A 24,494-nucleotide genomic window follows, 5' to 3' on the forward strand; every position below is an offset into this window, starting at 1 on the left:
AAGAGAACATGTGTATCTAATAAGGAGATGAAGAAATGCACACAACTAAGCAGGATTCACTAGAATAAAAAAAAAAATCATCTTCTGAGAGAAGAAAAATGTCTACCACACAGGCAGGCAGGAGGGGAAAGTGGGGGACATAGGGGCAGGAAATGTGCACTGGTGAAAGAATAGGTTGTTGAGCATGGTATTACCAAATCTCAATTGTGAACAACTTTTTAGCTGTATATCTCATTGTGATTCAATTAAAAAAAATATTTGGGGGACCGGAGCGGTGGCGTAAGCAGTAGAGCATTTGCCTTGCCTGTGCTAGCCTAGGACAGACCTCAGTTCGATCCTCCGGCGTCCCATATGGTCCCCCAAGCCAGGAGTGGTTTCTGAGCACATAGCCAGGAGTAACCCCTAAGCGTTACGGGGTGTGGCCCAAAAACCAAACAAAAATAAATAAATAAAAAATTAAATAAATTATTTTGAAAATTTTAAGTAAGCCCCCCTTCACATGATTGGGGTTTTGGCTTATCTATTTTTAAGCTTTGTGACATTATAGTTCATACACTAACAGATTAAGTTATCTCATGGGTTGGTTATTTCATGGGTTAGTTTGCAACTATCTGTTTTCAGATCTTCTTTGCACTGTTTGGTTTGAAACCAAACCAGGTGATGTTCAGAGATTACTCCTGGCTCTGTGCTCAGGGATTACTCCTTGTGGAGCAAAGGGGGTGAAAGTTGGGAATTGAACCTGTGTTGGCTTTGTGAAAGGCAAATGCCCTACTCACTGTCCTATGAGTCCATACCCTGAATATATTGTTTTTATCAGAAGCTGGAGCAATAATACAGCGGGACTACTTTCCTTGGAGGTTCCCCAGGTACCCCCAAGACTTATCCCTAAGCACCGAGCCAGGAATAAGCCCTAACAACCAGGTGTGAACCAGCCTTTCTAGTAAATTAATAATAAGCTTTATTTTATTTCCTCCTAACCCCCAAATAAAATAAAATTCAAGTATTATCTTTGGTCACAAGATGAATATTTGTTTTTTTTTAAAATGGCAAGCCTACTTTGTTGTGTCATTATGCTTTTTGTATGGGTATTTTTGTTTCATTTTGGTGCTCAGAACCTCATATAAAAAGCTTGGACTGAGCTATATCCAGATTCTAATTTTCCTATTTGCAAAACATTAAAAAAGAAATAGATGCATTTTCACAAGTATACTTGCTACTGAACTTTTTCTTTTTTTTCTTCTTCTCTCCCATTTTATTATTTTTAGTTTTATTTCTATTTTCTTTTTACTTCTTAATAACTTTGCTTTCTGCATTCTTGAAACAAATGTATTTATGATCAGTTATGTTTTAAATTAATAAAAACTACCTAGTTATATTAGATACCCAAAGTTTTGTCAGCCATTCTTTGAAATAGTTTTTATTTGTTTGTTTATTTTCATTTTTTGGGCCACACCCCGGTGATGCTCGGGGTTACTCCTGGATTTGTGCTCAGAAATCACTCCTGTCTCAGGGGACCATATGGAAAGCCGGGGATTGAAACTAGGTCCATCTTGGGTCAACTCCGTGCAAGGCAAACGCCCTACCCCTGTGCTATCGCTCTGATCATGTTCTGTTTAAAAAAAAAATCACTATTTCAGTTTAGAAACCACTCACTTAGTGCTTTGCATTTGAAGGGGTTTGGATTTTTAATATTTGGGCCACACTGGGTTTCTTCAGGCTGCACACTCAAGTATCCCTTAGGAGGACTTGTGGAACACTAAGAGTATGGTGTGCTAAGGGATTGAAACCAGGTTGGTTTTGCACAAGACGTGCACCCTTCCTGCTGCTCTTTATCTAGATAGTCTTCTTTCCTAGTAATAGTCCTTTTAAAATAACTTTATATTCTAATTTATACAAGTTTCTTCCCCTTTGTGACATTGATGTTAAAAAGTGGTATTCTGGGGCCAAAGTGGTCCAGGACAGGCCTGGGTTCGATACCCAGCATCCCATATGGTCCCCTGATCCTGCCACGAACGATTTCTGAGCACAGAGCCAGGAGTAACTTCTGAGCACCACTGAGTGTCCCCCCCCTCCCCAAAATTCCTAGAAATTGTGTTAATGAGTTAACAAAATTAATTATTCTTACTTTTCTCTTGAACACTGTTATCGTTGTTTGTTAGAGTTTGTTATAGTTGTTTGTTTCTTTGGGTTTTGATTTGTTTTTGGGGGGTCACACCTGACAGGCTCGTGGCTCTGCACTCAGGAATCACTCATGGCAGTACTCTGAAAACCATAATTGAATTCTGGGGATCGAACCCAGATTGGCCACATGCAAAGCAAGCGTCTTCCCTGCTGCACTATTGCTTTGACCCCCTTGAACACTTTTAAATGAAAATGCTTACTTTTTCCTTGTGATTGTTTAGCTTTAAGGACACAGTGGCTGCTAATATAGCCTGGTGACTTCTTTGGGGGTGGGGTGGGGTTATATCTAGTGGTACTCAGGGTTTATTCCTGGCTCTGTACTCAGGGCTCATTTCTGATGGTTCAGTGGACCATATGGGATGCCGGGGATCAAATCCAGGTTGGCTGCATGCAAAGCAAACACACCAATCTGCTCTATACTTAACTCCAACCCTATGGTACCTCTTTCTTGGTCCATACTCCCATCCCTTCCATTTTTACTGATTGCCTTTGCATCGTTAGTGCATATGTCAACAGATTGAAAAGTGTAAATAATGCTGCATCATTGTTAAGCCAATACTATTGATCTTGTAGACCCTTTTTAAAAAGTACCATGGGATTGGAGCAATGGCACAGTGGTAGGGTGTTTGCCCTGCACACGGTTGACCCAGGACAGACCTGGTTTTGATCCCGGGCGTCCCATATGGTCCCCCAATTAGGAGCAATTTCTAAGCGCATAGCCAGGAGTAATCCCTGAGCGTCACCGGGTGTGGCCCAAAAATAAAAAATAAATAAATAAATAAAGTACCAGGACTTCAGGTGATATTTCAGGCTATCTGAAGCATATATCTCACCAAGTTGTTATGGTTGAGGGAAATTCTGGGAATCATCTTGTACCATTTCCCAGAATTGAGCACGTAGTTTATGAGCATGTCTGTGAAGAGTTCAGAGGACACTCATTAAACTTACTAGCGCTTCTGTGCTACAGGCTTAGGAATCGTTCTTTTAAAGCTTCCTTTTGGATTTCTTAGATTCTTCGTGTTGTGAGTCAGTGATCCTTTTACAGAGAATCAGTTGATTCCCAATAGTGACTTATCCAAAGTTATTATAGTCATTGAAGGAGAGCTTTCAAAGCAGCCCCCGTAGATTATCGCCCTTCTCTCCCCATCTTCAGCTTAAATTCACAGCCCACTTTCAGAGGGACTGGAAGACCTTCATTTTTATGACTTGTACTTTTTCAAATCTGTCAGATAGCCTCCTTCATCTCTCTCTTTGTCTCTCTCTTTGTCTCTCTTTCTTTCACTCTCTCTCTCTCTTCCTCCCCTCTTGTCTCCTTTCTTCTCCTTTCCTCTCTTCTCTTTCCTCTTTCTCCACCTCCTCTTCTTCTTCTCCTCTTCTCTCATATGTTTTAATTTCTCTGAGTACTATTGATTCTTTGGAATTTAAATTTGTGTTTGAATGGTTTGTTCATCTATCTGTCTTTTTTTTAATAAACAGATAATTCCACTATCTTTTTCTTTGGGATTTTCAAGTGGCTTTTTTTTTTAAGTTTTGGGGCCATACTCAGCAGTGCTCTGATGTTACTCCTGGCTCTGTGATATAGAAACTGGTAGATATTTATTGAATTCCTGTACATATTTTATACTAAGATATGATGCTTATAATGCATTAAAATATACTAGGTTGGGATTAGAGCTATAGTGCTCTGCATAAGGCTCTTGACTTGCACACAGCCAACCTGGATTCAATCTCCATTACCCAATATGGTCCCCTGAGCTTCACCCAGAGTAATTTCTGAGCCCAGAGCCCAGAGTAAGCCCTGAGCACAGCTAGGTGTGCCTCCTCCCCCCCCCAAAAAAAGAATATGTTGGGGTCAGAGAATGATACTATTGATAAGATATATGTCTGACCTGGATTGATCCCAGAACTTTGATTCCCTTGAATTCACCCTTCTAAGCACATTTCTGTGATAGGATAGAATTTCTCCTTCTAGGATAGGATAGGTCCTGGAGGCCTCTGCCAGTGCTCTGGTGACAGACCAATAAACCTCAGAACAGCAGAATCTTAACAGTATCACATCCTTGGCTCTTACCTTGACCCACTGGCCTGGTTGGTTGTACCTAAAAGTTGACTCTTGGGGCCGGAGCGGTGGTGCAAATGGTAGGGCATCTGCCTTGCATACACTAACCTAGGACTAACCTAGGGTGGACCAAAGTTTGATCCCCTGGCGTCCTATAGGGTCCCCCTATCCAGGAGTGATTTCTGAGCGCATAGCCAGGAGTAACCCCTGAGCATCATTGGGTATGGCCCCCAAAAAAGCAAAACAAAACAAAAACAAAAAGAAAAAGAAGTTGCCTCTTGGTGCCCTGAGCTTCCTGAGCACTGCATGGGAGCCCCTTCCTTCTTCCCACCTTCCCTCCCCCCAAAAGACATTAAAGACATTAAATAGTAAATTCTATTTATTCTTGCAAGTTAGAGGACTAAATCATAAAAAATTTAGATACAGCACAGTTAGGGATTAGTGTAAATAACCTCTGAAGTAATGGGCCAGCGAGGTACAGCTCAAAGGGAAAGATCAGTGCTTCATGTGAAGAAGCACTGGTCCTTCACCTGGTCCCACAATACCAATGGGATTAACCCCCCACAAAAAAGAGTAAAATGGTGCATAGAAATAGGTAAATACAAATCTTGGCTTGCAAATTCAAATCTATTTGAAAGCTTGTTGTCTTTGACCTTTCCATTTGCAAAGGTGGACAAGTTTCCCAGTTTAAAAATGCAGACTGTATACTTGTATTGCTTGCTATATTTTTGTAGGCTACAACATTCTTTATAACAGCAAGCTTCTATTTGTTGGTTATTATCTGCGTGTGATAGACTTATAAGTATCCTTTGCTGTGTATTGTACTTTATAGCTGAAAGTCCGTGTTCTGCATAGGTACCACTCTGCAGCCCAGGGAAACAAGAATAAAGGTTTATAGAACTGAGAAACGAAAAACTTTGCATAGAAGATTATAAGATTCAAACAATTCTAACTTCTACTTTGTGTTTGCTATTATGTGTAGGGTGTGTTATGTAATTGAGAGTTGCCTTTTATACAGTTAGGTTCCCTGAAAGCTAGGTTAGGTTCCCTGAAAGCTTTTATTCGCAGCCAAATCGTAGTTAACATTTAAAGATTCAATATGAGCTAAAATTTTATTGTAAGTCAAATAGCAACTAGTTCAATGCAACATAGTTTAATTAAATTTACTAAAATTGTTGATATTGCTGATAATCATGTGAACCAAATAATAATTTAAGTAAACATATGTCAAAATTTCTCGGCTATTACTAGACACATCAATTATGTTTTAATTTTCACTTTATTTTTCTTTTTATTATTTTTTTATTTAAACTTTATTACATATATGTTTGGGTTTGGGTTTCAGTCATGTAAAGAACACCACCCATCACCAGTGCAACGTTCCCATCACCAATGTCCCAAATCTCCCTCCTCCCCACCCAACCCCCGCCTGTACTCTAGACAGGCTTTCTATTTCCCTCGTACATTCTCATTATTAGGATAGTTCAAAACGTAGTTATTTCTCTAACTAAACTCATCACTCTTTGTGGTGAGCTTCCTGAGGTGAGCTGTAACTTCCAGCTCTTTTCCTTTCATGTCTGAAAGTTGTTATTGCAAGAATGTCTTTCATTTTTCTTAAAACCCATAGATGAGTGAGCCTGTATTTTTAAATAAAGTAAAATATTCATAGTTTAAGTCATTATTGATATCATTCTTGTGTCTTAGTCATATTTTCTGTATGATTTTTATTGAATTATAAAGAAAATTTTAAGCATGTATTACGAACACCTCCCTTTCTCAGTAATTGAGCTTGTATCAGTCAATAAATAGTGGGCCCGGAGAGATAGCACAGCAGCGTTTGCCTTGCAAGCAGCAGATCTAGAGCCAAAGGTGGTTGTTTCGAATCCCGGTGTCCCATAGGGTCCCCCGTGCCTGCCAGGAGCTATTTCTGAGCAGACAGCCAGGAGTAACCCCTGAGCACTGCTGGGTGTGGCCCAAAACACCCCCCCCAAAAAATAGTGGAGACTTTGCATAGAATAATTGCCTCCCTTACTTCTTCCTTCCTTCCTTCTTTCCTTTCCTTTTTTCTTTCTTCTTTCTTCCTTTCTTTTTCTTCTTTCTTTCCCTTTTTCTTTTTCTTTTTCTTTCTTCTTTCTTCCTTTCTTCCTTCCTTTCTTTCTTCTTTCTTCCTCTCTCTCTCTCTTTCTTTCTTCTTTTCTTTCTTTCTTTCTTCTTTCTTTCTTCTTTCTTTCTTTTCTTCTTTCTTTCTCTTTCTTTCTTTCTTTCTTTCTCTCTCTCTCTCTCTCTCTCTCTTTCTTTCTTTCTTTCTTTCTTTCTTTCTTTCTTTCTTCTTTCTTTCTTTCTTTCTTTCTTTCTTTCTTGTTTTTGAGCCACACCCAGTGACGCTCAGGGATTACTCCTGGCTATGTGTTCAGAAATTGCTCCTAGCTTGGGAGACCATATGGGATGTCAGGGGATCGAACTGCAGTCTGTCCTAGGTTAGCACATGCAAGGCAGACGCCCTATCAATTGTGCCACCGTTCTGGCCCCTGACTTCTTTCTTATTAGAGTAAAATAACAGTTTATTTCAGAATAGTAAAAGATAAAATCAGGTCTCATTTAAAAGTTTACTTTACAGGGATATAACCATCATATCTACCCTTTATTTCTCTAGTTATAATCGCTGGTTGTGTCAAGCTCGATCTGAGGATCTGTCTGATATCGCGTCTCTAAAAGCATTATACCAAACAGGTAATTGTTTTTTACTAATTAAGGGCCCTACCTACTAGCGTATTATTAATCTCAGCTTTTCTGATTTTGTCCATTTTATCTCCGAGCAAAGTTTTTGTAGTAATGAGAATAATTTTTGCTCATCATATCCTTAAAATAATAACTCAGCCTATAAAACTATCAACATGTAAACTTCTGCTTTAACTTTACTTAATTTCTTTGTAGTATTCTTTGTTCTTGCATATGTGAATTTCCAGCTTTAGGTCCTTGGAACATGAAAACACACACACACACAGACACACACTCTCTCTCTCTCTCTCTCTCTCTCTCTCTCTCTCTCTCTATCTCTATCTCTATCTCTCTCTCTTTCTCTCTCTTTCTCTCACTGTACACACAGTTCCCAGCAAAGAGCATGTACATACCACACTGACAAACTTTTTGCCTTTAGAACTACCATGATTCATGTTACCTAAATTTATAAATATGCCAGGCTCTTGGATTATATTTCATTATATAAATTAACATAGGAGTGTATTATATACTCATTGATTTATTTATTCATAGACAAAACATTGATTTTTCAGATTTGAGTTTTATTTATTTTTTTCTTGAATCACCAATGTTAGTAAAAAGTGGACTTACAGCAGTCCTTTGGAAAAAGAAGATGGAGGCATTATTTTCTCCAACTTCAAACCTTATGATAAAGTTGTAGTCATTAAAACAGCATGGTATTGGAATAAAGATAGACCCTCAGTTAAGTGGAATACATTTGAGTACCCTGAGATGAACCTCAAGTATATATGATCATCTAATCATTGATAAAGGGGCAAGAAATAAGAAGTTATGTTGGGGGAAAAAAGTGAACTCTGACCTCTCTTTAATGCTGTATACGAAAGTCAAATCAAATGATATCAGACCTTGATAGTAGATCTGAAACCATATGGTATATAGAAGAAAAACTCTCCATGACATTGAAACTAAAGGCTTCTTCAAAGAAGAAATACCACTGACCAAGAAGCAAGTAGGACTACATTAAACTTAAGAAGCTTCTGCATCTCAGAGGAAACTATGACAAGGATACAGACTGCCTCCAGATTGGGAGAAACCCAATACCCATCTGATAAGGTGTTAATATCTAAGCTATATAAGATACTGGTAGGACTTGACCTTACATTGGGTTAAAACATCTAACACTATTTACAAATGGGAAGAAGAGATGAACAAAAACGTATTCAAAGAAGACATAAAAATGTCCCAAAAGGCACATAGAAAAAACCTCCACATCATTAATCGTCAAACAAATCAAAACAACAGTGAGATACTATCTCACATCACAGAGACTGACAGACATCAAAAAGAACAAAAATATGGGCCGGAGCCACAGTACAGCAGGTAGGGCATTTGTCTTGCACATAGCTAACCTGGGTTCAATTTCCAGTATCCCATATGGTGCCCTGAGCACAAAGCCAGGAGTAACCCCTGAGCACTGAGCACTACCAAGTCTGGCCCAAATTTAAAAAAAAAAAAAAAAAAAAAAAAAAAGGAACAAGTAAAACCAGTGCTGACATGGGTGCAAGGAGAGAGGGATTCTCATTCACTGTTGGTGGGAATGTTGACTGCTCCATCCTTTTTGGAAAACAATATGGATATTCCTAAAAAAACTAGAAATTGGGGCTGGGCGGTGGCGCTAGAGGTAAGGTGCCTGCCTTGCCTGCGCTAGCCTTGGATGGACTGCGGTTCGATCCCCCGGTGTCCCATATGGTCCCCCAAGCCAGGAGCGACTTCTGAGCGCATAGCCAGGAGTAACCCCTGAGCGTCACGGGTGTGGCCCAAAAACAAACAAACAAAAAACAAAACAAAAACAAAACAAAACAAAACAAAAACTAGAAATTGAGATTCTGTATGACCCTGCAATACTACTCCTAGGAACCCAGAAATAATGCAGAAATGCCCTCTGTACTCCGTGTTCATTGCAGCACTATTAACAATAGCCAGAATCCAGAAACAATGCAAGTGCCTGAGAACAGCTAAGTGTGGCTAAAGACATCAATACAGTGTCATACTATGCAGGTATTAGGAAAATAAAGTCATGAAATTTGCTTTTACATGGATGGAAATGGAGAGTGTTATACCTAGCAGAATGATTCAGGGAAAGGAATAGATTTAGAATCATGACATTCATTGGTGGGATATTAAAAAAATAATGATAGCCTGGTATTAATATTCAGAGACAATAGAGTGGAGGTCCACGACGACAAGTTCCTGGTAGGGAGCTTGTTACAAATAGTGGGGGATTGCTGTTAGGGCAAAGAAGGAACCACTATGACAATAATAGTTGGAAATGATTTCTAGGTGCTGCAAGGAGATAAAATGATGTGCATACTTTCTCTGCAGTACCAATATGGCAAACCACAATGTCTAAAAAGAAAAGAAATGAAGAGAGAAGAAAATTTTCTGCACCAGAGTCATACAGGGGGTAGGACAGGAGGGAAACTGAGGAAACTGGTTGAGAAAAATGTGCACTGGTCAATGGTATACGTTATATGTCTAAAGAACTTTGATGGGGATGTTACACTGGTCAAAGAGGGTGTTCTTTTTTTATGACTGAAAGCCAGTTACAATCATGTTTGTAATCTTGGTGCTTAAATAAAGTTATTATAAAAAGTTAAAAGATCTAAGACAATAGCATTGTGAAAAAATAGAACTTCATAACTGTCCCATGGTGATTCAATTGAAGAGTTAATTTTAAAAAATAGGGAAAAAATGGAGTTGGGTTTAAACAAAAAGCAATTACTGAAAAAAATTCACCCAGAGACCTTACCTTTGGCCATTCCAAATTAAAATCCTATAAAGAGGTTATATCTTAAAAAGTCACAGCAGTCACTAAAGTCAATAAAGCTTAGAAAACAAAGTTTTGCCTTGCTCGTGGCCAATCCAGTTCTATTCCTCAGCACTCCACAGGATTCCCCCAAGCCTGCCAGGGGGTAGGCTTCTGAGCACAAAACCAGGAGTCACCCCTGAGCACTGCCAATTGTGGCTCCCAAACAAAACACAAGCTTAAGGTGAAATTGGAGGGGAAAATGGTTGAGACCAGGACATAGGGTATTTTGAGGTCATGTTTGGGCACTGATTCCATTCCCTCTTTGTAGGTGTTGATAACTGTGGTCGCACAGTGATGGTGGTAGTTGGACGCAACATTCCTGTAACATTAATAGATATGGATAAGGTAAGCATAAAATGGCCCTTTTACAAATAATGCTTTTAAAAAAATAATAAATGTAATATGAGGCTAGAGTGATAGTTCAGCGGGGAAGGATCTTGCTTTGCATGACCTGGATTGGATTCCCTGGCATCCCATATAGTTCTATATACACTGCCAGACATAATTCCTGACTGCAGAGCCAAGAGTAATCCATGACTGCCGCAAGATCTGACCAAAAAAAAAAAAAAAATGTTGAATATTGGTGCCAGAGTGCTGGCATAGCAGTAGGATGTTTGCCTTGCACACAGTTGACCCAGGACAGACTGCAGTTCGATCCCCTGGTGTCCCATATGGACCCCAAGCCAGAAGCGATTTCTGAGTGTATAGCCAGGAGTAATCTCTGAGCGTCACCGGGTGTGGCCCCAAAACTAAATTAAAAAAATGTTGAATATGAATTGAGTACCGAGCTTAGAATAGGAGGTAAAGTAGAACTGAGTATTTGACAGTCTGGCCCAAAAGGCCTGTGAGTTGGCAAGTCACTGAGTTATGGGTCTGGCTTCTTTCTCAAGGAGAAACAAAAATAGTGGAATACCCAGATCTGATCTCTCAGACATGCAACTGCCCTGTTTAAGACATGATGTTAACTGGCAGGTTTTTGTTTGACTGCTCGCTTGGAAATTGTGCCCTTTTTGTTTTAAACTGAATAATTCACTTTTCTTCATTTATCTGAAAGGAAAAAACAGGCAGAGAAGTAGTTGGTGCTGTAACATTATATGCCCCCAAATTAGCTAGGAATAACTTTGTGTTTTAAATTTTAAAGTGAATTTTGAAGTCACTGATTTTAAAAACGAGTTGGAGGCAAAGCCAGGAGACAGTGGATAGGGCGCTTTCCTTACACAAGACCAAATCAGATGTGATCTCTGGAACCCTATAGGGTCCCCCAAACCTTGCCAGGAATGATTCCTGAGTGCAGAGCCAAGAGTCATCGCTGAACAAGGCCAGATATGGCCCCAAAACAAGAAAAAGAAAAAAGAAAATGGAGTTGAGAGTCTGAGAAACCCATCTGTCCTGCCTAGGACATAAATCAGACTAATCTTCAGAATTTGTTTTCCCTCTCAACCTCTGGGAAAGAGACTGCTAGGAAAGTGATGCTTGCCTTGTTTCTCCTTGTTCTTCCAGGCACTCTTATATTTCATCCATGTGATGGATCATATTGCTGTGAAAGAATACGTACTGGTGTATTTTCACACACTGACCAGCGAATACAATCACCTAGACTCCGAGTTCCTGAAGAAAGTCTACGACGTCGTTGATGTCAAGTTAGTTATTAGAAATTATCGATAACAGAGCCAGAGAGATAGCACAGAGGTAGAATGTTTGCCTTGCATGCGGCCAACCATGGAGGGACCCAGTTCGGTTTCCAGCATCCCAGATGGTCCCCCAGCCTGCCGTGGGTGATTTCTGAGTGCAGAGCCAGGAGTGACCCCTAAGTGTCACAAGGTCTGGCCCAGAAACCAACCGATCAATCAATCAATCAATAATCACATAAGTTTAAAAAGAAAAGAAATTGTCAAGAGCAGAAAACGCTTCTTTCTTCTAATTACTGATCAATAGAAAGCAATGCTGCATGTTTTATGAAAGGATATTTTATATAGCAGGTTTTTGTTTTATATGGAATAGAGACTTATATTTTTTTAAAAAAAAAAACTCTTTAACCTCAGTTTACTTTGCATTTAAGTAAACATGCACGTGGAAATCATCCTGCTTTCAAATGCTTTGAGAAAGGGTTAGGGTTAGTACCAATCTTTGCCTAAAAAATAACAAAAAGAGGGCCAAAGAGATTGCACAGCTGTGTTAGCCTTGCATGCAGCCAACCCAGGAGGGACCCGGTTTTGTTCCTGGCATCCCAAATGGTCCCCCCAGCCTGCCAGTGGCAATTCCTGAGTGCAGAGCCAGAAGTAACCCCTGAGTGACACTGGGTGTGACCCAGTCAATCAATCAATAAATAAATAAAGTTAAAAAAAAGAAAATAACAAAAAGTAGCATCTCCTATTAATATGTTGTGTTTCACTTATCAGAATAATTCATAACATTTCATTTAAGCCAGTGGCTCCTAAGTTTGTTAATTCCAGAGATTCTAGCTCTATATTTGAAAATGGCGTACAAGGGCCGGAGAGATAGCACAGTGGGAGAGGCATTTAGTAACCTGTCCTGGGCTCAGTGCTGGGCAATCTTTATGCCCTTATGATCCCCAAGTTTGCAAGGAGTTATCCTTGAGCAGAGCCAGGAGTAAGTGCTGACCACAGCAGGGTGTAACTTCAAAACAAAAATGGTTCACAGTATCTATTTAAACAGGAATTTACTTTGTCCTTGCTCAAAGTGGCTCTTTCCCAACCAAGGAAAAAAAAAAACACACTATCTCTTATCAAAGAAACACATTAAGTAATGGAATGTTCTCAAACCTGTTCCTGACATTTCACTTAAAATGACACTTTGTAGTTTGAGAGGTATTTGAAAATTTGTATTTCACGTGTATATATAATCTAGACTCTAGCAATAAATCATCCCAAAATGATGACTGATGTTAGACATGATTTAAACTGATCTTGTTTTGATTTTCAATCAGGTACAAGAGGAACTTGAAGGCTGTTTACTTTGTCCATCCAACATTTCGCTCCAAGGTACTGTAGTTTTTGTTTTGAGCTAAATCATGAACTTAAGTAACTATATGCCAGCATAGTAGATTTCAGTGTCTTATTTTATAGTAGCCATGTGAATTCTAATTTTTCTGTGAATGCTTCCTTCTAAGTGATAATGAGTTGTAGTTTTTAAGTTTTGGTTTCCTATAACTAGTATTTTTGTGGGCAACCTCATAAGCTATTTACCTCTCAGTCCTTGATCTTCATTCTCTATTCATCTCTGTTCATTCTGTTGCCACAGAGCATTTTTCTTCCTATGCTTATAATTAATTCCTGTCTATCTATGCTTTAGATCTCAGCTCAACAAAAGACATTTTGGGGGCTGGAGTCACAGTGCAATGAGTAAGGTGCTTGCCTTGCACATTGCTAACCCCCAAATTCAATCTCCAGCATCCCATATAGTTCCCCAAACACTATCAAGGGTGATTTCTGAACACAGAGCCAGCAATATTCCCTGAAAATAGTTATGGGTTGGCCAAAAAAAACAATATAAATAAAAAGCTTTTATCCACCTGTACTGTAGATACTCCTATCATTGTTATAGTTGTCATTCTGTGTGTGTGTTTGTGTGTGTGTGTGTGTGTGTGTGTGTGATGCTGAAAATCGAATGCAGGACCTCACATATGGCAAGATACATGCTCTACCATTGAGTCTGCTTTTCACCCTGCTGTTTAATATTGAAAGGGATAAAATTTCTTGCAATTTTATCCCGAGTATTTAATTTTATAATTTAACCTATCGAGACATCTTCTATTTTTACTTTTTCTGCAATGTTATCTTTTTATTCTTTGCATAATCTCAAACCCATATTCCATCCCTTTAGCACTACTCTAAAGGCCTAAAATTATGACCTCTTGCTCATGTACCTGTCATGCATGCCATCGAAACCTGATTTGGAAATAACCCCCTTGTTCTGCTCTTTTCTTGTACCTGGATTCTGAATACTGATGGGGAAATCCTGGAGCCTGGTGACTCAGCTCTGCAGCCTTGGTGGGCTTTCTTAGCCAGGGGTCTCTGCTATCTCTCTGACTAGGACCTGCCTCATTCTTTAGGCTTCTTAAGTTCTGTCCACCATTACCTCCTGTTGCAAGTCAGCCCCTGAAGAGGTTGACTGATGGAGGGATGGAGGATGAGGTCTTTCCCCTTCAGCTCGAAGTACGCGTCTGCCACCCTGTCTAGCCGACGGTTCTGAGGTGAAACGGCGGGTAAACAGCTCACAGTCAGTCAGGCTTGTAGAAATAATAGCTTTATTCAGTGGACAAGACTGAAGTCCAAAGCCTCAGCATCAGTTCCTGCCAAAAGCCTCTCGCCTTCCACAGACCCTTGTTTTTATCCCCCAGAATCAGGTACCACCCAATAGTGGGATCAGATACCACCCAATGGTGGAAGCAGAATCAGGTACCACCCTCGGGTGGGGGAAGAATGCCAGGTCACACCCTAGGGTAGGGCACAATCACCTATCAGGGTAGGATCAGTAATATAATAATCCCCTAAAATATTTACATACACAACAATCTCCTCACTCTACTACCTAGCCTTGCTTTGATCTTAACAGAAAATTTAGGAAATATCAGTACCGAGCACCCCTTCTCCTCACTCCACTGCTCAGAAAATTTATTCTTATCATTTGCTTCTGTCCCTCTTCACAGATCTATATTCCCTCTTCCTGAACTCAATCCACCTGTGACTAGGATTCCCAAGTGACCACAAGAATGTTTCATAAGCACTCTTCATCCCACTCACCATTTTGTTCAAGCCTACCTTCAAATTCCACTTCTGAAGTGGATAATCATATTAGACCCCTTTTTCAGACTAAGGAATTGATGCTGAAAGGGGTGAAATCGCTTTCCCTAAGCTAGCAACTAATAAATTGATACCTTGGCTGCTCTTTCAGTAATTATCCTCTTTCTACTCTCCCTCTTTCCTAAACTTAACTCATCAACTTCTTTTTCCTTTTCCCCACCTTCCCTTCTTGACTCTGCCCCTCTTTCAATCCCATATTCCCCCAATTTGTTCCCCTGAACCTTCTAGTCCCCTGATCCCTACCAAGAGTGATTCCCAAGTATCAAGAGGTATGGCCCCCACACAAAAAAATATGTTGGGCATATTAGCAATAGATTTAATGTTGATGTTTTCAAAGTAGTCTTTTTATTTTGCAAGAAGTATAAAATATATTAAATACTTAGAAATGAGGGCCGGAGCAGTGGTGTAGGGCATAAGGCCTTTCGCACACTAGCCTAAGACAGACCGCGGTTCGATCCCCTGGCGTCCCATATGGTCCCCCAAGCCAGGAGCGATTTCTGAGCGCATAGCAGGAGTAACACCTGAGTGTCACTTGGTGTAGCACAAACACACAAAAACGTACAGATCTAAAAAAGGTGAAATGCTCTGTAAAAGAAAAAAAGGTAGAGGGCCATCACTGCCACCATATTCAAAGCTAAAACTGCAGGGCTTCACTCTGAGGAAGTAGCAAAAAAATGAATAAATATAGGGATAGATAAAATAGAGAATCCAGAGAGAAAGGAAGAACTTGCTTTGAACAAAAAAATGGAAAAGTAGATCAGTAGAGAAAGGATAGTCTGTTCAACAAGCAAGATCAGAGTAATTGGATTACACATAAACAACTTGGACATATCTTTCTTCGTCTGTGAATACGAAGTCAGAACCGATTGAGCACCTAAGTGAAAAACTTCAGTTTTGCAGTTGATATAACTATATAAATCATCCATTCTACTCCTAGATACCTAGCTGGGACAAAATAGAAACACCTCCATGCCCATTTTTGCATAAGTATTCATTATTATGAATAGTCATTCATATGACTATGAAAACCAGGAAACTACCCATATCTCCTTCATTTGGGGATTAGACAAACTGGTAGATAGATTTATATACTCAAACGCAGCTCAGCAGTAAAAAAGAATGGACTATTAACATGTGTGGAACTCAGATTATGCTGAGAAAATGAGATATCAGGCGCAAAACAATATATACACTGCCTGATTCCTTTCACACAGGATTTGAGTAGATAAAAACACCTATAGAATTGCTGAATACAAAATAATTATATAGGGTGGAAAGGTGGAGAGACAAGCTATAAAGCTCCCCAAAATCTTTGGGAATAATAAGTGTGTTATTTTCTTGATTCTGTGACAATAGTTCTGGGTGTGTAAGTCAAAGCATAGCAAGTTGTGTGTTTTAAATATGTAGTTTGTTTTAAGTATGTAGTTTTATTTAGTTTTGCTTCTTTTTTTTAATATAATATTTTTTTATTTTGACCAAAGTGGATTACAAATCATTCACACTAAAGTTTTAGGTATATAGTGACATTGAGTCAGAGGCATTCCCACCACCAATGTCGTCCTCCCTCTCCCCCCATTTTTAGAAGGCATCCCATATCCTCCTCCTTTGCTCCCTGGGCTGCTAGTATAAGTGGTCCCCTCTGTGTCTTATGTCAGCAGTATTTCAATAAATTTCTTCCTTACCTTAAAAACAGCTTCAATGATATTGCAGCACAGTTTCTGGAATAGCTGAAATTTTGTAGCACAGAAACTGCCAGATATTTCTAGTGATGTGGAGTAATTATATTTCTAAGTGATAATAGTAATATTCAGTTGTGGGGCTGCTTTGAAAACAGTTGTGACAGTTTCTTGTATGTCAAATATATACCTAATCTGTAATCTAGCAGATCTTCTGCTAGGCATTGACTTAATTGAAATGAAAGAAAGCATAGACACATAAAAAGACTTCAGCATGACTGTTCATAGCAGTAATAACTGGAAACTGCCCAGATATCCTTCAGTTGGATTATAAATAATTAAACTCTGGAATTTTCTTGTAATGGAATATTATTTGGCAATAAAGGAGAACATGCTGGTATACGTATCGTGGAAGACTCTTGAAAACATTTTGTTAAGTGAAGCAAGCCTTCCTTCCATGTAAGTCATGCTCTGTGATTCCATCGACACACGAAATTTGGAGAAAGCAAAACCTAAGCCATGGAATGAAAAAAGAAAGTTGGTTTTTCTCTGGAAAGTGACTTATGGAAAAGGAGCTTGAACAAACTTTCTAATGTGATAACTATCTGCATTTCAATGGGATCATGCAGGAATTTGAATAAATAGCAAAAGTGTACTTTAACTCTGTGTAGTTCATCCAAAGTAAGTTTTCCAGCAAAGAATCTGAACAAATGTTAAACTCTACTTTGATGGGGTGCCAACTCAGTTTTACCAGGCATTGTCAGGTGTAGCCCCTGGAAGTCCCTGAGCATAGCAGAGTGGTCCCTGGTGTCACATCCCTGTCACCCCTATGCTGAACTGATGATCTGATAAGTCAAGAATCACCACTTGGGCCTCTTGGACCTCCTGAACAACTCTTTGGAGGTCCAAAATAGCAAACAAGCTAAATATTTTGGTGATTTTTTTTTCTTTTTAAATATACTTAGACCCTAAAAGCAAGCTAACTATAAAAGAAATAATGTTTCCCTGAACAAGATCTTATAAAACTTAAATCTAACTGAAATATAAATATTAATAAATAAAATAATATCAAATGGTTAACTGAAAAGTTATTTCAGAAAAAAATACTTTTCTGATGTCAACTTGTATTGTATTGTATTGTATTCAACTTGAGATTGTTAGAAAAGATACAAATGAAAAAAAGAACCAACTGAGATCTAACTACCCCCTCATCTACAGCACTGAAAGTTTGCAGACACTCTCCTTCTCATGGAGGGTAGCACCTCAAATTTAGGTATTAGCACTAGTAGCTTTGGCCATCACATCTGAAGTTCCTTCATCGAGGAGTCAGTCCCTAGGTCAAGCAAGGGCTGAAGACCAGATGTAGAAAGTGAAAGCCATCCTGTGACTACATCCCAGTTTTATTCTGGAACAAGGAAAATGAAGTTCAACTTAAAAGGCGTGCAATGAAACGAAATGCACCATTCTGTTTGTACTAAATCAAAACTAAAAATAGGGTAGTTGTCATTAGAAAAATGATGAGAGGAGCTTAAGGGATCATAAAACAATAAAACCATAACTGTTCTCATTCCCCTCCGCCAGTCTTTTCCAGGCCACTGGACCAAAGTGATAGTCAGTTGACTGCCCATATAAATCACTACTGCTGTTCTTTTTGAAGTTTACTAATAGGAAGGAAACTAAGTGGACTCACTTTCTGGCTGTGGTCAGTTACTTGAGCACACATGTTCTGTGGCCAGGCTTGTCCTAGTTTATATTTTTGTGGCTCTATTTTCTAGGCTTTGAAATAAGAGTAATTGGATGATAGAATTTCTAGCATTCACAGAGAATTAGGAAGCTTACTGGGTATGAGAGTGCGGTCGAGGGGAATAGGACAAGAGAACACTACAGCAGTGGTGATGGGAAATTTTAACTGGGAGGTGGGGGTGTGCTTAAAGTTGATAAAAGTATTAAGTATCAGGGGCCGGAGCGATGGCACAATGGTTTGGCACATGCCTTGCATACAGCTGATCCAGGACAGACCTCAGTTCAATCCCGTGTCCCATCTGGTCTCATAAGCCATGAGTGATTTCTGAGCGCATAGCTAGGAGTAACCCCTGAGCATCACCTGGTGTGGCCCAAAAACCAAAAACAAAACAAAACAAAAAAAAGGTATTAAGCCTGAAACTTTATCACAAACAGTGAGTAAGCGCATATCTTAGAAGCACTTAGGTGGGTGGAAATGGGTGAAACGGGGGATATTGATCTAAAATGGCGGATATATGGGTGTCCCTGGATAGAAAACTTTTTAATGATGTTTCCATTTGTCTACTCTGAATATTTTCTCATCTGAGTTTTGGAGGTTCTAAGAGGAATAAATGCAATAAAGAAAGGTATTTCTATTCTTTCCTCATCCAAATTTTTCCTTTGATTTTTGTCACTCTTTTCACTGTCAATATTCTGATCTATTCAGGAATCCTATGTTAGACCTATATATTTAAAAGGGACATTAAAAATTAAGAAAGTATAATGTGCTCATTTTCTAGATAAAGAAATTGAGTCTAAGTTGAGTGTTATTTATTTTTATTATTGATAGGAAAGAATATCAGACCTTCCCTAAATAGTAGTAAAATAGTAATTTCAAAACTTCCTGTTTCTTCCCCACTTGTTAAATCATTCAGTACACGCTAGATTCCATATTTTCTGTTTTAGGCTTCGATTAGTCTGTATGCGTATGGTATGAAATAAGATAATCTTTCACACTAAGGAATTTACAATCTGTTTTGAGACTGAAATTGAGTCTTTCCTGTGAGTAAAGACAGTGCTGTTGGAATACTTAGAAGTTTCTTCCCCAGCTCTGAGCGGGGATGGTCAAAGAGAGCTTTCTCGATGAAAATAAAATCTGATCTGAGCTCTGAAAGACAATAAACAAAGAATTGCAGAAAAGGCAGCATGCAAGAAGATTCTTACATAAGGCCCATTGTATAAAAATCTCTCATTTCTCTTTAATTTTACAAAATTTTTTCCAAGTAGCCACTCCTTATATATAAATATTTATCTATTTAAGTTCTTTATAGTTTAGTGTATTTTGCCTTCATTATTTAATCTTTTTTGTTTTGGTTTGTTTTGTTTTGAGTAACTCAGAGTTACTCCTGGCTCTGCACTCAGAAAGCTAAGCTCCTTTCTTAGGGGACATTCTGGGATGCTGGGAATCGAACTCAGGTCTGTCCTGGGTCAGCCTCATGCAAGGCAAATGCCCTACTGCTGTGCTATTGCTCCAGCCCATTAGTCATTAGTCATTCTTATAATCTTATAAATTCTTATGATCTAGTACATTATTGGAATCTGTTACGTTACATGCAAATACCATACAATGCTTCACACACAGTGTAGCCGGTCTATGCGTAATTTCTTATACAAATGTATTGTCTGACCCATCCTTGAGTTGCCTCTTTATTCTGACTCTTCATTCTTATTTTCTCCAGTGCTTTGTAAAATATTGAAAATATCCTTGCCCTTTCATATTTCTTTATTAACTATCTTTAGCTATTCATAGAACTCCTAATTTGGTTCTAGAAATCGGTATCAGTTTGGTATGTAATGGTATATTTATTAGAAATTACTGTAGAAAAGCTAGTTTGGAGGTTTTGTGAAGCTGACTTTATTCTATCAAGGTGCCAGAACTTTCCTAATAACCTCTCTCTCCAATTTTTGTAATATGGGCAGAGAGGCATGACAGAACGTAATGTTACTATTTGAGGCCTAGACAGTCTGGTTAGTGTTGCAAGTATAACCATGAAAGTCATAAAATAGCTCTTATCCTTATTGGTTGATCTTTTACTAAATACTTGAAGGCCTCGTTGTATCTGCACCTCGTAAACCTCTATACTATCATTTTCGTATTATAGTTTTATGATGGTCTATGACTTAGGGAAACGATAGAAAGGAACATGAATATCTGAAATACTATGTAGTTGGAAAACATAAACAAGATTTAAATCAATTGAGAGGAAAATCTGCTTGAAATTATAAGAGAAATAATGGTAAAGATGAATCTACTGAGTGTAGTAATTTGAATAGCAGGGCCAGAACGAAGTACAGAAAACAATACCTTGCATACAGCCAACCCCGATTTGATACCTAGCAACACATAGTCTCCGGAGCCCACCAAGACCGCAGAGCCAGGAGTAAGCCCTGAGCATCACCAGATATGGCTTAAACGCAAACAAAATATAGGAAAATCTAGATAAGACGAGATTGGATGCATTCAGGGTGGTACAGCCGAAGACATTTACACCTATGCAAAAAAATACCTGCTCCCCCCCACACTTATTTCTTTTTATCTTTTAGATAGGAGATCCTGACTTTTTCATATAACCTTGGGACATGGATTGCTTTGTTTTACCTCATATTTCTGCTTTTATCTTTAAAATTAAGAAAAAAAAGAATAAGAAAGGATGAGGGTCTAAGGTGCATTTGTGAAGAAAACAAAGGACAGAACTAAATATCCAAGCCAACGTCAACAACAATAGAATGAAGAGATCCAAACTACAACAATCTACACTCCAATTGGGCCTGTTATTCTGGCAGGTTGGGGGCCATGGGGTGGTAGTGGAAGAACGAATTCTTGGTAATTGATGGAGGGAGGTTGACAATGGTGGTAGGAATGGCCCTGATACCCTGTATATCAGAAATCCAAATATGAAGTAATTTGTAAGTCATAATGGTTTCAATTAAATGAATTAATCTAAGACACTACCCACCATTTTTTAAAAAAAAAAAAAGAAAACTCTAGTTAAATTTTTCATGAAGATTAGATTAGTTCTAAATCTCCATTTTTTTGATTTGTGAGTAGGTGTTTAGGGACCTGAAATATGTGGAGAATTTACAATGACAAAGTAGTTGGGAAGATCGTGGTAGGCTATCAAATAGATCAACAAAGTTATTGACATCAGTAACAAGGTTTATAATCTGTGCAGTTACACATTTGGAATTTACCATGCCAGCATCTGAGAATAGGTAAACATTTGTAAATTCAATAGGAATTCTAACAATACTCTAATTTCACTCAGCTGTTTTGTAAGTTATGGGCAATTAGGGGCTAGTTGTGATGGCCAGTTAATGATAAGTGAACAATATTTTAGAATCCCTTGCTGTTAACTAGTTTGTGTCAATAATGTTTGTTCTCAAGAGTTCTTTCTTTATTTCTTTCATTTTCTTTCCTCCTTCCTTCCCTCCCTCCCTCCCTCCTTCCTTCTTCCTTCCCTCCTTCACTCCCTCCTTCCTTCCTTCCTTCCTTCCTTCCTTCCTTCCTTCCTTCCTTCCTTCCTTCCTACCTTCCTTCCTTCCTTCTTTCCTTCCTTCCTTTCTTCCTTTTGGATGTTGGACCACACCTAGTGATGCTCAAGCTTTACTCCTGACTCTATGCTCAAAAATTGCTCCTGGCTTGGGGGGACCATATGGGATGTCAGGGATCAAACCCAGGTTCATCCTGGGTCAGCTGCGTGGAATACAAATGCCCTACTGCTGCACCCTTGCTCCGGTCCCATAAGAGTTCTCAGTACAACACATTTTGCTGACTGATTTTTTTTTAGGCAATTTATATGTAAAATGAAATAAGCAAAGATCAGCCTACATTCATCTCTAGAACAATCACTTGGATTGACCAAGAAAGAGAGATTTTCCAAATCGCAATTGAAAAGTGTTTAAATATTAGCAAAATAGTTTTTTTCAGTCTTACTTAAAAATGAAAATCTATAAGATGTGGAAATATTAAATGAAGTGCCTGTGACTTTACCAGAGAATACAGTATTCTAACCACAGCACACACAGTAAGACGAACACATTGCAAAGAGCACAGACTTGGAAGCATGTAAGCAAGTAACGGAACCAGGAGCTTCATGGAAAAAATAAACAACTCATTACCCCATTTCCCAGTAATTCCTCTAGTTTGCATCTTTTAGTTGGGCCTCTTTTCTAATATTCATAATTCATCAAAATTATTGCATAGCTCACTAGAAACTATAATCTGCACTTAAAGGAACATTGTTTATGGGGCCAGAGCAATAGCACAGCAATAGGGCATTTGCCTTGCACATGGCCAACCCTGGACAGACCATGGTTCAATTCCCGGCATCCCATATGGTTCCTGAGCCTGCCAGAAGTGATATCTGAGTGCAGAGCTAGAAGTCACCCCTGAGCACTGCCCGGTGTGGCCCATAAACAAAAAAAAAAAAAAAGGAGGAACTCTGTTTATTACTGTTTATTAAAGGGTTATTCTTCTGTCTGTCAAACTCACTTTTGAAAGACAGTTTCTATCTTATACATTTTTTAAAATTATGCTTGTAGGGTCAGCAATAGCACAGCAGGTAGGACATTTTTCTTGAATGTATCCAACCCAGATTTGATCTCCGTCATCCCATATAGTCTCTCAAGCCTGCCAGGAGTTATGTCTGAGTGTCTCAGTAACCCCTGAGCACCACCAACTGTGTGTCCCTCCCCAAAATTATGTTTGTGATTCCACCTCGGGCTACTAACTTAAATTCTTTTTTTTTTTTTCTTCTGTTAATTCAGGTATCAACATGGTTTTTTACCACCTTTTCTGTCTCAGGACTGAAGGACAAAATCCACCATGTGGACAGCCTCCACCAGCTCTTCTCTGCAATATCACCGGAACAGATCGACTTTCCTCCCTTCGTCCTTGAATATGATGCCAGGGTAAGAATGCTAGTTCTTTCTCACCCTATCAGAAGAATATTCTGAGTATATGTAGAACAGTCCCTCTGAGTGCAACACCCTTTCATTCTAATATATTACTTATGCAGTTACCAAGTTTTAGTAAACTGGAGAATACCATTTTACATTCTTCTCTACAGTGACCAGGAAAATGCTTTATCCACAGAGAAAGCTTCCCCTCAATAAAAATTTCAATAGAAGTTGATATTCTGTGGGCTTTTGGGGTTTTCTTTTTTGCTTAGATTTGAGACTACTCTTGGTTGTAGTACTGCTTTTCTAATCATCTTGAGGTTCCTAAGCCTCTGCCTAATTACATTAAAATTGAATCCCTTCCCTTCTCTTCCCTTCCCTTTTCTTCCCTTCCCTTCCCTTCCCTCCCCTTCCTTCCCCCCCAAAAAAACATTGAATGCCTTTTCATAAACAGCCAGAAAATTCTGTTGATATATATTTTCTTGTTAATTGCCAAAATCAAGTCTACCTAGAAGTTTCAAGTTTCATTTTGCTTCAAGGGAATTTATATTTTTAAGAACATCAAATAATGTAATCTTCTTACTAGTAGTATAACATTAATATTAAAATTAGTATTAGCATGTATATAGTCTAATACAGGGGTGACGAAACAGTTCGACACAAAGAGCCAAAATTTGAAACTGTGAGAGTCAGAGAGCCACACCACGCAGTTACCTGCCAAAACAGACAAACACTCACAAAAAAGCATATCATTTTAACAATAATATATTAAACACATATTGCATTTTGCCATTTTAAGTGAGGGTAAAAATCCTGTTCGCCACCCCGGTCTAATAGGTAATAAATTCTTGCCACTAGCAGAAGACTTCTTGAATTTTATCAAAGCTCTATTTCTTTGATTTTGTCATTTTAAAGTAAAGAGATGCTTAGTTAAATGATCATGTCCCTTTAAAATATTTTTGGGGCTGGAGAGATAGTAAAGTGGGTAAGTTACTTGCCTTGCTTGAGGTTGACCCTGGTTAAGTCTCCAGTATCCCATATGGGACCCAAGCACAACCAGGTGTAACCCAAAGGCAAAAAGTAAACAGCAAAAAGTAAATGTTGCATGTCTGTACATATATTATATTGTATTATATTATATTATTATATTATAATATATTGAATGAATTATTCTCTGTTGTACAAATTTATTCAGTAAGATACATACTATATAATACTTTCATTCTCTAACTTAGTCTGTTGCCACTACGTGAAGAGCAAAATCTTTATTTACATAGTTATTGCAAGTCTGGGTTTATCCACACTTGGCAGTGCTCAGTGGCAACATATATGGTGTCAGTAATAAGACTCAGTTCAGCCTAATACAAGGCAAGTGCCTTACCTGCTGTGCTAGCTTTCTAGCCCAGGCATAAAGTATTTAGTGTGCTTTAGAGATTAATAAGATTTCTTGTTTCCCATTGCTCAGAGCAGATTTATAACTAGAG

The 24,494-nt window shown here is 38.7% G+C and overlaps 1 protein-coding gene across 1 annotated transcript in view; it reads left to right on the forward strand.

The window, feature by feature from the left end:
* The window catches only part of GDAP2 (ganglioside induced differentiation associated protein 2), a 70,182-nt gene that overhangs the window by 42,801 nt on the left and 2,887 nt on the right, over positions 1-24,494 (forward strand). Inside the window, exons 9-13 of the mRNA XM_049765926.1 lie at positions 6,894-6,970; positions 10,099-10,175; positions 11,331-11,470; positions 12,778-12,832; positions 22,879-23,022. Of these exons, the coding sequence (XP_049621883.1) occupies positions 6,894-6,970; positions 10,099-10,175; positions 11,331-11,470; positions 12,778-12,832; positions 22,879-23,022 (493 nt within the window). The remainder of the gene's footprint in view (positions 1-6,893; positions 6,971-10,098; positions 10,176-11,330; positions 11,471-12,777; positions 12,833-22,878; positions 23,023-24,494) is intronic.

The sequence above is a fragment of the Suncus etruscus genome, chromosome 19 (assembly GCF_024139225.1).
Source record: "Suncus etruscus isolate mSunEtr1 chromosome 19, mSunEtr1.pri.cur, whole genome shotgun sequence".
Lineage (NCBI taxonomy): Eukaryota > Metazoa > Chordata > Mammalia > Eulipotyphla > Soricidae > Suncus > Suncus etruscus.